This window comes from Pagrus major, chromosome 18, assembly GCF_040436345.1.
Source record: "Pagrus major chromosome 18, Pma_NU_1.0".
Classification (NCBI taxonomy): domain Eukaryota; kingdom Metazoa; phylum Chordata; class Actinopteri; order Spariformes; family Sparidae; genus Pagrus; species Pagrus major.
In genome coordinates, this window is record NC_133232.1 from 17612157 (window position 1) to 17625404 (window position 13248).

The 13248-nt window shown below is 38.2% G+C and overlaps 1 protein-coding gene across 1 annotated transcript in view; it reads left to right on the forward strand.

Moving 5' to 3' along the window:
• The window catches only part of gabra2b (gamma-aminobutyric acid type A receptor subunit alpha2b), a 35589-nt gene that overhangs the window by 1212 nt on the left and 21129 nt on the right, over positions 1 to 13248 (forward strand). The window contains exon 2 of the mRNA XM_073486964.1: positions 3170 to 3285. Within this exon, the coding sequence (XP_073343065.1) occupies positions 3170 to 3285 (116 nt within the window). The remainder of the gene's footprint in view (positions 1 to 3169; positions 3286 to 13248) is intronic.

Genomic DNA, 13248 nt, shown 5'->3' on the forward strand with positions numbered 1-13248 from the left:
GGGGGTATTTTTCAATAAAATGCCAAAAATGTTACTTGGTCATTACCACCTACTTACCATTACATTTCCTAGACCTGTAAAATGAAGTGTTACTGTTTATTTTAATGCACAAAACAGCCCAGTCACCAAGATATTATGTTAACGGGTAATGTTTCTGCAAACCACAGTAACGTCCAAGGTCGACGTGTACTGAATGTGGCATATCACATTCACATCACATGCTTATTAGCCACCTAGCTCTAGCTCTATCGGCAGGAGGCAGAGGGAAAGGTGGTGGCGACATTACTGGCCAGGCTGCCAAACCGGTGACTGGAGTTGGAGTCACAACACTGAATATTTTTAAGAAAACTGACAATTTTTCACAGGAAGTCAGGACATCTCTATCCCTGATCGTAATGAACAAACTATGTATTTTAAGTCTTCACACCCTAACCAAGTGTTTTTTGTGCCTTAACCTAACCAGAGCATAAATAAAACGTTGTGACGAGAGAGAAATAGAGAATTTAACCTGAACAGACATAAAGTTGAATCATAAAGAAACGTCCAGTTTTAACTTCTCTGTGGTTTAGCAGAAACATATTTACCTAATATTTATTCTTGGGTCTGTTGTTGCTGCTTAATTTCCAACTAGTTCATCAGTCTTTCTCTCTCTTAATCTGTCAGGCAGCAACTCACTTCAACTTAGTGGCCTGCTGAAGGGAAGTTGGACAGAAACGAGTTAGAATTTAAAATGTCATGATCAGCAGAAGTTAAGCAGAAATGAGTTGGAAGATTCCTGGAAATGTATTAAAGAAACTACCAGATTTTTCTTAACTGCTTTTTGGAAAATATTATAATATTGATGTTAAATAACGTTGGGGTTATTTTCAATAAATTCTGAGGAAATGTTTGAGGTATTTTAGGGGAGATTTCAAAGAAATTTTAAATATGTTACTTGGTAATTATCGGCCACTGACCATGAAATTTGCTTTCCTGTGATATGAAGTGTTACCCAATAAACATATCGAGGAACCAGTAAAAGAAAAGGATCATAAAAAGAAAATAATCTTTTAAAAAAACTCAGGCTGACTGTAAATATATGTCTGAAAATGTGTCTAACCTACTTTGCACCTTTTTTAACCCAGCTGGCACAAACTAGGCATGCTGTTTTATCACACAGGACTTCTCACATTATCACATCAGGTGTAAAGGTGTCTCCTTTGATATTGGGAGTGACAGTTTAGGTCGTTTGAGTGCTTACACTAGATGACAGTTGACAAAAGAAAGAAACAGCCAATGTCAGAAGCATGAGAGGCAATTTAAATAAGGCCACTGAATCCCCTCGAGGCCCCATTAGGTCCCCACTGACGTACGAATTCTTAAAACTTGTCTCGGACAGCCAAATAGTGCATCCCATCAGCTGGTGCTAGCTCTAGGCTTTAGGTCTGTTTCATGGCCAGACATCTGACATGTCACAGCAGGAAAACATTATTGTAAAAAAAATAAATAATAGAAGATTGTATTCTGTTTGGAGTCTTCAGTATCCTGGTATTATAACGTTACGATACGACAGGTATTGTAGAAATGTTGATAGAAATTCGACATACCAACATTTCACTCTGCCCACTGGGAGCTATCGTTAATGTTATAACACCTATTCTTTTATTTATTATGACAAGCTAAAATGTCCACTGTAAACCTTAGTATCCACACAGTAGGCTATTCCCAGTCCAGTCACACAATAGGCTATCTGTAGCAGTTTGCTAACATGCAAATTTAATACAAAAACACAATATGTTGCTCTTCGAGAGTTAGCAGTATCAATTGTAATGGTGTTAAAATTAGATGTTACGTAGCCTACATGCTAGCGATGGTTGGTTTCCTGATATTTCCACCTTTACAACCTGGAGGCTGGGGGTCTGTAGCATTCAAAAACAACCTCATTTAAACTTAAAAGTCCATATCAGTATCTGTAATGGTTATGCATGACTTTATATGGTTAGGAAATGTCTTTGGCTTTAGAACATTGTAGCAGTGCAAGCCACTTTTAAGAGCTAATTTGACAAGCTAGCTGTCTCAGTACCAAGCAAGGTAGCTAGTTAGCTGTTAAAATGTTAGCCGGCTAAAGTAAACAAGAAGCAATGAAATAAAGATTTGCTGAACAGATATGAATTAATCCAGGTTTATGGATAATGTGAAAGTTAAAGTTATTATTTCCTCCACCTAAGGTTTCCTACTGTACACATGCTAACAGAGGTTTTATGACGATTTTGCTCATTTATGCGCTGTCTGACGCAATGCTAACAGAGGCTAAAAACACGTTGGCTGTTGTGATATGGGTGAGATTTAAAATGTGGCTAAGTACTGTTGAGGTATACTTGAGATTAGTGCTGTCAAGAATATTGATTTATCAATACATATAGATGAATATTTGAAATGGCCTCCATATGCATTTGTGGCAGTATGGACACAGTACAGCCTACTCTAGATACATTGACTTAGATGCTGTTGCGCATAACACAAATATCACAATTAAAGAAAATTAATGAATTATATTTATCTTTTGATAAGAAGCTAACATTTTATTATGGCGCTTAGAAATTCCAGTATCTTGACAACACTACGAGACAACATACTTGAAATTAAGTATTCTTAGTCTATTAGGTCATAACACGAGTAAACAGGTTACATTAACCCAACTCTTTCTCTGGTGTAACTTTGAGGAATACGATCCCAACAGTAAACACCCAGATGTGAACAATGATATAGGCTACCTTCCATTTCCCTGCTTAAAGTAAAATATGACCCTAACCTGAGGCTGTTCCACCAGAGCTCTCGACAGTGTTGATTACGTCGAGGTTTAATGTGGGACCTTATCTGAATTTATTTACCATGAATCTCCAGCTCTGATTACATTTGCATATTCAGTTGTGTTTTGGCTCCGAGATCAGATGGCTCACAAATGTTCTGCCTTGAACTGGGTCATCCATGTGCCTGACAAACAATGTGTATGTGTGTGTCTGTGTCTGTGTGGGCATGTATCAAGTGTGCCAGATAAAAACGACCTCTTTTTTCTCATAACTCAGGCCTCTGAGGAAAACAGTGATGTCTCTAAATACATTTAAAATGTAATCAGATTCCTCTTAGTTGAAGTGCCTTAGCTGGTTGTTACTGTGTGTTCGTCGACTAGGTCAGTGAATGCCGATGCCGCATCTGATGCCTTTAAAACCAACATCACCCTGTTCACACGGATCCTGGACAGCCTGTTGGACGGATATGACAACCGCCTACGGCCTGGTCTTGGGGGTAAGGAAATGATCTGCTATCACAGGATGTGCAGAACTGTTCAGATGATACAATCCAATGTACTCATTTGAAAGTTTTGTACTCCCATTTATTATGAAACCGCACACATCTCCTTTAAATGGGTGATGGCTCATTTGGAGTGAGGACACTTCATTTAACATCAGCTTTTGTAGTACAGACAACCTTTGGCAGCAATCCCCTCAAGAATAAACTGACAAACACACTCAAATGACAAAACATTTAGGTTATATAACACTCACTCCACTTCCTGGAAAGTAACAGCAGCCAAACTGGCCACATTTAACCCCACAGAGGGCTATATTCTCGCTTGAGTTTTTCTGGAATATGCCCGCTGAAATAAACCTCGGATGCAGAACTACACTGCAGTTATGACCTATCTTGTTTCAGGGTCAGTCTCTTTCTGCTGTGTGGTTTTAATGGTAGTTTGACTAAAATAATATGTTGGAACTTAAGAAAATCGAAAAGTATATATTGTAATCACCGGTTATTTCATCCAGTTTATTCCTTATTTGATTATTTTAATGGAGCAGATTTAGTTGAATGTTGCATTGAAAGTGATTTTTTTTAACGTGCAGATATGACCAGACCCAGAAACTGCAATATTCAGCTTAGGTCCCAGAGAGTTTTGCACTTTCAGGCATTAAGAGCCCAATAATGTGATAATTTTCTGGAAATTTGATAAAATTTGCTCAAAACTTGATCAAAAAATGTAATAAACCCTCATAATGTAATTAAATGTCCCAACTGATATTGTAATACAATTTTTATCGTTATGTAACACCTTTTGTGGGTCAATCTTTTTTTTCAAAACATGCAATGTAAAAACGTCTTTTCTTCTCAGAAATGTAAAGTGTGCAAGTATACATCATTTATAATACTGTTAGTATTATGATAGGCTACTGAAAACACATTTGACACTGATTTTATGTTTGTAATTGGCTCTTGGGAAGTGGCACGTTGTTCTCAGGCAGAGATGCATTAGACTCAAATCCAAATCAATGGAATATAATCCTGCTGTTACCCATTCTGATTGATCACTGTGCCAGAATCGTCCATCAGACCAGGGTGGATCATAGATGGCTGCAGAAAATGGATAACGTTACACAAGCGAGTGATGGAGGCAAAGCAGTCAATTCACTTATGACTGGTTATGTATTTTTATGTCAGGTCTGATATAGTCTCACGATTGCTTCTGTGTGCCTCCTTCAAATCAAGTGTCACCCATAGTTGTTTTGTTGTTCATGAGACATTGTTATGTAAGAAATCCAGGGTATAGAGAGTGCAGAGGAAGGTTAAGGAAATGGTTACCCAGAGTCTCCAGTGCTCCTCAGAAGCTTATTTGTTATTTTGACCTGGAATCCTGGATCAGTAAATGGTGGCCTCCCAAGGAGGTAGCTCATCATCCACTCAGTAAGACCAGATGTTGATGTATGTCCCCGAGTTTCTGCCCATGTTCGTATGGCTGTATGGTGCTTAAAGTGTACAATACACTTTGACTCTGCATTGAAATCGGCAGGAGAGCTAGTTAGCTGTTAGTGGCCGGTTGCAGCAGACTCCTGCAATGTGCTTCGCTAAGGGGGCTTTATTTATGGTCGCACTCGAGCCCTTCAGTACGGGAAAAGTAATTTATAAGAACTGATCTTATGGGTTCTTATTAACGTGGAAATTACGTGTGGGGGGAAAATATTCGGACGCTGGGATACAATGGAGATGGTAATGTAGCTGATATTCACCTGATTACATTATATGTTGGCCATGGAAACAGGCTTTCGGAGTACAGGGGGAACTTATTGGGCCTCATTCAGCATTCAAGTGCTCTTATTAACATTTCCACAAACGGGGAGGACGGGGACACAAATGGAACAAGGCAAGGCGGATGATTCGCACTGGACCTGATGTGCATAGTTGTCATGCAACAACATTGAATGTGGATTTTCCGTATTGCCACACCGCATTTTTTGCATCACATTCTTGGGAAACAGCTTTGCCGTGTGGGTAGATTGTCTCTTGCATTTATCTGATTGGCTCTTCTGATAGAAGCGCTGATAAAATACCAATCAAACAAATTAGAATGAATATCGGTTTACTACGACAGGGTCAATCAATCAGAGCATTGTTCACAAAATGTAGAAGTCTTGAATGAAAATGAACATAGTATGACATTATCCTCATTAATGTAGTTAGGTGTTGTTATTATAACAGCAGTCAGGACATTTTATTACATTATTGTTCTCATCAAATGACAGTAAGTGCAAACTGCACTACATTTTTCAGTGTTTTGACCTTATTGGATGCTGCAAGGTGCACAGCCTGAGAGCTTTAGCCTCTCTGTCATCATTGGCATGAATGTGATTCAATGGAAATCTTCCAAGGCGCCACTACAAATGGTAGAAAAATTGTTACGGCACATCACGAGCTTAAGAAACTTTGTTACTCCTATAACTAGGAGATTTTTTGAAAGTCTGAAAGCATTTTCTCTCATACTTTGAATTAAAATTTGCATTAAAACATGAAGCATGTGTTCCCTGAAACCCCCTCCCCACCCCCAACTGCAGTCTATGTGTATGTATGTACTGTATATAGAATTTACCTTGAGTGATTGTTGGGAAGATTCAACAAAAGATTAAAAACAATGTTTAATATCAAATATGTAATACATTCTTTACATTACGGTAAAATCAAGACATTAAAAAGTGAGTTTCCTTAGCGTCTGAGAGAATTTGATGAATTTCAAGCTACATGAGAATGATAGGCTTCGATATTTCTCACTTCCTACTCCAACACACAAAAAGACATTTTGTGTGTTGATGAAAATCACATCTTCGCCTGTGGCCTCGGCGGCTACAGTGCATCCCTCTCCATCCTCACCTCTCCCGTCATCCTCCATGTTTGGCATCTCATTTCCAGCTGGCCCCTCACCCCAAAGCTGAGCTCCTCCCTCAGGATTTGGTGCCATTTGAAATTCAAATTCCTGGGGCCATCAGCCCAGCCCAGAAGCTGCCATATGGGGAACAGACCTCCTTTAGCTTGGCAGCGCTCAGCCTTGTGCAACTGGACCTACAGTAATAGTGCGTCTTATTTAATGTGTAGGAAAAGCATTAATGTTTGGCCAATTGCTAGAGTGTAGCTCAGATACATATAAATATTGCACCGAAATGTAAACTTAATGCATCCCTGGAAAATATAAACATAGATTATGCTTCTTGACATTTTTTTTTATTTGGCCTTGGCCCTTTTGACAAGATGTGTGTATTCCACTGGATATTTAAAGGATTTAATCAATGACACTATTGATTTTGACTGACAACTAACGAGTCTCCACCAACAGACGGCCTGTAGAAGTGATCATCTTAAAGACAGACTTACTGAAGGGGAGATCAGCGATCTGAAATAAAACATTTAAATAAAACATTCAAACATGAATTAGGCGCTTTCATCTGAAGTGTCTTCGAGTAGCACCAGCACATACGTTTCTATCAGAATTTTTGTCCCAGTGGGAGCCAAACCCCGAGCTGTAGCAGCACACTGTACCCATTAATGTACACAGGGACGACGTCGAGGTGCAGAACGCACTCGAAAAAACAGAAAAATTACATCAGATGGAATTTTCCACATTGTAGACATGTTAGATCTGTATGTCACATCTGTGGGAGAAACACGCTAACGCTTCAGTGGACCCTGGTCTATAACAGATTTGTAATGGCTGGAAAAAAGCCTCATCACAGCTGAACAAGTGTGTTCACTCATACATACTGTATATTCAGGGAGTCGGGCTCTTTGACAGTTTTCATGGTTCAAGTAGTCTGACACCAAAATAAGCCTGAATCCCAACGTATTTATCTTTCTGTATGAAATACTCAGTCTGTACACGTTATCTGCATACATGAAATCATTTTAATTCATAGACTTACACACTTTCCTGTCCAGTGTCTCTGTATATTAATCTTCCACATGATAATTAAAAAAATATTTTTCAGTGCTCTCCATAGAAAACAGCTGTTGGAGACAGCAATGGGGTGTGGACAAAATAGCGGTGACGCTTGTCTAATCTCATGCCGCAACAAAACCACGAACTTTAGACTAAAAAATAATAGTTTCAACTGAAATTAAAAATTAAAGCTGCAGTATGTAAGTATTGGCCACCTGTCGAATTCATACTCAAACAAATGGGGGGCAGCATATCAGCAGAGTAACTGCTAACTGCTCCTAGCTTGGCAATTTCAGCATCTAAATGTGCAGTGGTGTAAATATCTTTAGAGGTTTTGTTTTTAATTTATACTGTTTATATTGTTCTTTCTGTTTTTTTGTTACAGAGAACTGCGGGAGTGTTGGTGTTTAGCACAGGAGCTTTTAGACCAGGATGTTTCGGGGCTAGCTGGTTAACATGCTAACAATTCTAGTACATTTTTAATTGTTTTCAACAAAAAATCTTACATATTGCACCTTTAAAATCTACATGAAGGTAGAATCATTTCAACAGCTGTTACCAAAGATTGCATTAGACGGCACACAGTGATCCTATATCGAGGTCGAACATGTATCGTTTAGATGTGACATTCAAATCTATCGCGATGAGCCTTCTGCTGCGTCTCGATGCAGTGAAGAGAGACGGCAGTTGAAACGTTTCACAGCTTCCACTGATAATCAAGTGATGAAGATGGAAAAGATGAATCTAGGGCAGAGGTTTTCAACATGAACCCACGTGGCCCCTTGAGGCTACTAGAAGGTTTCAGGGGAGAGAAAAAAACAAAACAACTGTAACTGTACTCGTTTCAACAATGAATGAATTACCGTGTGGGTTCAGGCGGCACATTTCTCTTGAATTTATTTATAGAAAATACAAAATAACTACAGCCATTTCATAATCATGGCAATATTGCATTCAGAAGCAAAAAAAACAACTATATTTATCTAAAGTAGAGCATATAATGTTACTACTGTGGATGTAATTGCCCTAACTGGTCTAATCCCTCATTATTCTTCATACTCATCGTCTGTTTTTTTTAAAAAAAAAACACAGCATTTGGTTTCCCTCACTTTCACTGAAATCAAGCCAGGCTGTAGAGAGTGAATGCAGAAAACACAGTTGCTCCCACATCATCATTAGTGTGACTGGAAGGCAGCTCACTTCTGTTCATATTCACATTTTCACATTTTTTTTTTCCCCAAAAGAATTTGTCATCCAACTACGACTTCGTGCTTGGAGCTCTAACTTATTTCCAGCTTTAAAGTTGTACCAAGCAAGATTTCTATGTCATTATCTTCCACCAAAAATAAATTGTTTAATGTTACTTCTCCATTGTTAAAGTAAGTTAAAAATCTAAAACACAAATAAACTTTTCACATGTCTTTGATAGACATCTCTCTGGTTACTAATGGCTAACTTCTAAGTTGTAAACATCCATCAGTGTGTCTGTTAAAAAAAAAGGTAAACGTATTCAAACATAATAATACATCTAATTTAAAGCTGCACTAATCATATTTTTATGTCAATATTGGGTCAAATATAACTAATTATGACTACACTGTGAAAGATGTTGCTTGTAGTAACAAACCCACAGATTTAGATAAGATAAGAAAAGATAAGACTTTATTTACAGCAGCTCAAGAGACAAAAACAGAGGCAAAAAGTGATTGAATGATCGATAAAAATAAAAAAGACAAATCAGGATGAAAAATAGAGTAGTAAGTAGAAATAATAATAATAATAATAATAAATAATAATTGTAATTATAATTATTAACAACAGCAACAACACTATATAAACTCTATTTCCCTCTCAAACACAGATAAGACCAAGAAGGACAGTTGCACAGGATAATTGCACCTATGATTGTAATACACACGCGGTATGTAGTAATAACTGAAAAAAGTATAAAAATGTAAATGTATATTTAAAAAAATAATAAAATTGCACATAGACATTGGATTGCCTAGGATACAAACAGAAATTGCACAGAAATGTTGCAATATCCACCCCACTAGTGCGTTTCAGCATCATTCTGTTTATTGTTTTGGTTTTACAGCCCATAACTTGCTGTTTTTTGCTTAAACTTGCTTCAAGGAGACTAAATATTGGACTGAGATTCGTCAAATGGCCAAAAACACCAAATGAATACTAAATGAATCTCAGTCCCTGATCGTCAAATACTGATGCTTATGGTTGGTGATGCTTCAGCTGTCTCTGTGAATTGTTTTAACGCTCAATAATTACAGATAATATTTGATCAGAATTACTCCCATTTGTTCAGGATACCTTAATCTTCCAGGACAGGTGGCCCAGCACCAATACAGGAAACCCTGCCAGTTATATAAGGTTTCATATCATTCTTACACAACTCTAGTATTCTCTGTGATACTTCCTTTATTTAAATAGATATTATTGTTGTTTGCACTGTGACTAATACTGTGACGTCTTTCGGTCAGATTCTGCTTGGATTGTTTGATTCACTAAGCGGTGATCTTGGCGCCAATGTGACTTTCCCTGTCCATGTAACTGGAAGAGCTGCAGTGTCTGCTTAGTCAGCTTAAAAAGCTAGCAATGCTAACTACGCAGCAACATTAAACACTTCACCTACAGTACAAGACATCAGCTGTTAAGACATTTAATTGAAAAGCTGTAATGAAGTTTCTTTAATCACCGCTGGAGTAATCAGCAGCAGGGAATTTAACAGATTGTTAATTTAAGTGCTGCTATAAAACTTATGACAGTTTGATCAACGTAGTCAAATCAGGCTTGGCTTATAAAGATTTCATCTTTCCGGACTGATGTCATTCACCCATCCCACCTTCTAACATCGGCTTTTTGCTGATGCTCTTTATCTCCGTCCAAACTGGTAAGAGTGAAGTTGACATTTGGGTAGTTTTACAGCGGGATGCACTGTCCCTCAACACAGGCAGGTTTCATCTGACCAATTAAACATGGTTCAGCAGGCCCATCTGCACCATATGATTCAGATTATATTAAAAGCACATGTTTGTGGCTGCTCTTGCTGAATAAATGAACTTTAGGTATTGTCCTTGTTCCTATAAATAAGTGTCCTAACGTCCCCAGGCATTAAATGCACTCTGGATATTTTTAAATAGTAAACACGTATCTTTCCCGAGGGCTGTGCTTTTCTAGGTTTGCTACTGCGAGGATGCATCATTGTACAAATATAGTTAGTTTTGCTTGTGAATTCACTCCGCTCATACAATGCTTATGGTCTGGAGGGGTCATTTGGTGGTGGATCTGGTTTTCCACAGCCCTCCGTTTATCGTTTAGCCTTGTGGGTTTTTTTTATTGCTGTGATATGACAAAAATCCTTTCATGCTCACTGTCACCACTTGGTGACAATGGTAAATTGATTGAATAGCTGTATGTTGAGTTATATGTCACGCATTTCATATAACAATTGACAACAAGCCTGCATACATACAGTATACTGTATATATATGTATATATACATATATGTATATGTATATATATATGTTTGTGTACATATATATATATATATATATATATTAATATGTATACGTACTTACAAAGAACAACAACAAATTCATGAAAGCAACAAGGTGCAAAGGAAGAGAACACTCCGTCACCCCTATAAAAACATAAAGACATAAATCATGATCAACAACAGTAACAATAAATATCCAAAGACAGTTAAGAGTCATTTCATAGAAGTAGCAGAGGCCAAAGAGCATAATAACGAGGCTCCTATCAAATACCAACACACGATAAGTAGAGAGGCAACTTATCCGCCTATGCAGTTTTCTGAATAGGCATGCAAAGATCATTTAAAGGAGCAATTTGTGAGATATGGCCAGAAATTTCTATGTACTGTGTTGATAGTCTGATAGCCCCCCATAGTTTCAGCTGGATATATGCCAGCTGTTCGCCTAATAAATAAACAAAATAAACTCATATAATGTCAAAAAATAAATTACTCTTACTTCTATTGTCCTTACTAAGCAGAAAAATACAACCGTACGCCTTCTGAATACAAGTTCATCTCTTTAATCGAACCAAGACGAGCTTAGACGAAACAGAATTCTGGAAATAAACAAAATCAAGCTCATCAACACAGTCTTGGTGAAGATGTGAAAATATTTCGGCTTTACACGCCGTTTTCACCCACTGCAGATCTCCGACTCTTTGCAAAGAACAGCAGTTGTCGGTTACTCTGATGATACGCTGCCCCCTATTTTTTGGAGCTACCTTCAAATTCTGGCTGCATTACACAAATTATACCTTTAATGGCAAGATCCACATGTAATGGCATTAAGGACAAGCTGTGCCAGACATTATTCACTACTCTATACTGTACTTGGACTAAACAGCCTGTCAGATGGCAAAATAAATTAAAGATTCAAATGTATGATGGTAGTTAGCTCATTGATAGTGACCACAGATTTTGTACTTTTTGTTATTATTGCACTGTGAGATCATTTGTCCATGTTATGATATTCAGACAACACAACAAAATGGCACACAATATAACTGACTGTAACAGTACAGGATCTCAGACACACTGAGAGGTTCACTAGGTACAGTACACCCTACGTAAGTGATAAAATGGACCATATTGCATCTTTGTACATGCAGAAGCATTGAAGTGTGACTGTGTTTAGTGTCACGCACGTTTTTCACTGAGGTGGTGTTTCTCTTTAATAAATCAAACTAATGGAGGCCACAGAAAAAACCTGATGATTGTAAATCAGCCTGATTCACACACAAAGGCCTGGTTAACATAAATAAATGCACCTCAGCGTTTTGCTAAATGGATTGCACGTATTACCCGGCAACCTGCCACCTCCTCTGGATTTGCATAACCTTATAAATAAGAAAGCATTTTCATAATACGTCTTGTTAGAGGGACGTGAATGGCGCCTCGCCCCGCCATGCATGAGAGCACTTTACCGAGGAGTAATGATCTCTTTAGATTGTATGTGAGATGCTGTTTGCTGTGTAGTACAGAGTGTAGAGTAAAACGTGAAAGCTTTTTGAATTGACCGAACATGAGCGACGGAGCTTCAGTAATTATTGAAAGAGACAGAGTGTAGAGAAAGCAAATGGACCTGATGCAGCAGCGCTGATGCAGCAGCACATTATCACTTGAATAGGAAGCATGTGAGGACTTTACTCTTTCTATCTGTCACATCAGCGTGAACATTTAGGACAAATTTTATACGCTTAAAATCTTGGCTCACTTGTCGCCCCGGCTCGCCAAATTTAATCTTGCAAGAGTTCCCTCTGAACTGGTTTGTACAGGTCAGGTGTAGGTGAACCGAGTTTGCACGCAATTCATCTGGTTAGACAGTGGAAAGAAATAAGACGGATCTATGGAGAGTTGGAGTTCTTCATGTATTATTGGAAGCTGTATAGCTTTTGGAAGAAATTACGTTTTTAAATGTGCTGAACTGCTTCTGCATAATCAGAATATATTGTTTTTTATGAACGATATATTGACTATACAATACATGACTTTGGTAAAAGTTTTTACCGTCAACCCAATGTTCACCTTCGTCCGCCTCGTTTCAGCGTCATTTAAAGTCAACTCGGCAACTCGTGCACCTAAATGTTCTCAGACTTTACAAGTTGCTGTTCCAACTCGAGAGGACATTCACATAAATTTTCCCAGTCTCAAAACGTCTTTTCTGATCATTTCGACAGCACATGAATGCACCGTAGATAGTTTCCAGCAGGGCACGGTACAGTTGGTCACCTTGCTCAGGACTTGGAGGTCTGCAAACATACGTAGTATCACGGCAGTGCATTAAATTGTCACAAAATATATTCTTTCGGATTCGTATACAAGGATACAGATGTTGAATTGTTTGTGTGACTCTCAGTGTTACTATCTTTTGCGCCTGCACCACGTTTCTGTGACTGAATGACACTGGAGTCACAGTGAGGTGGTCAGGATAGACGTCGGGCTTACACAGTGTTCGCATCCA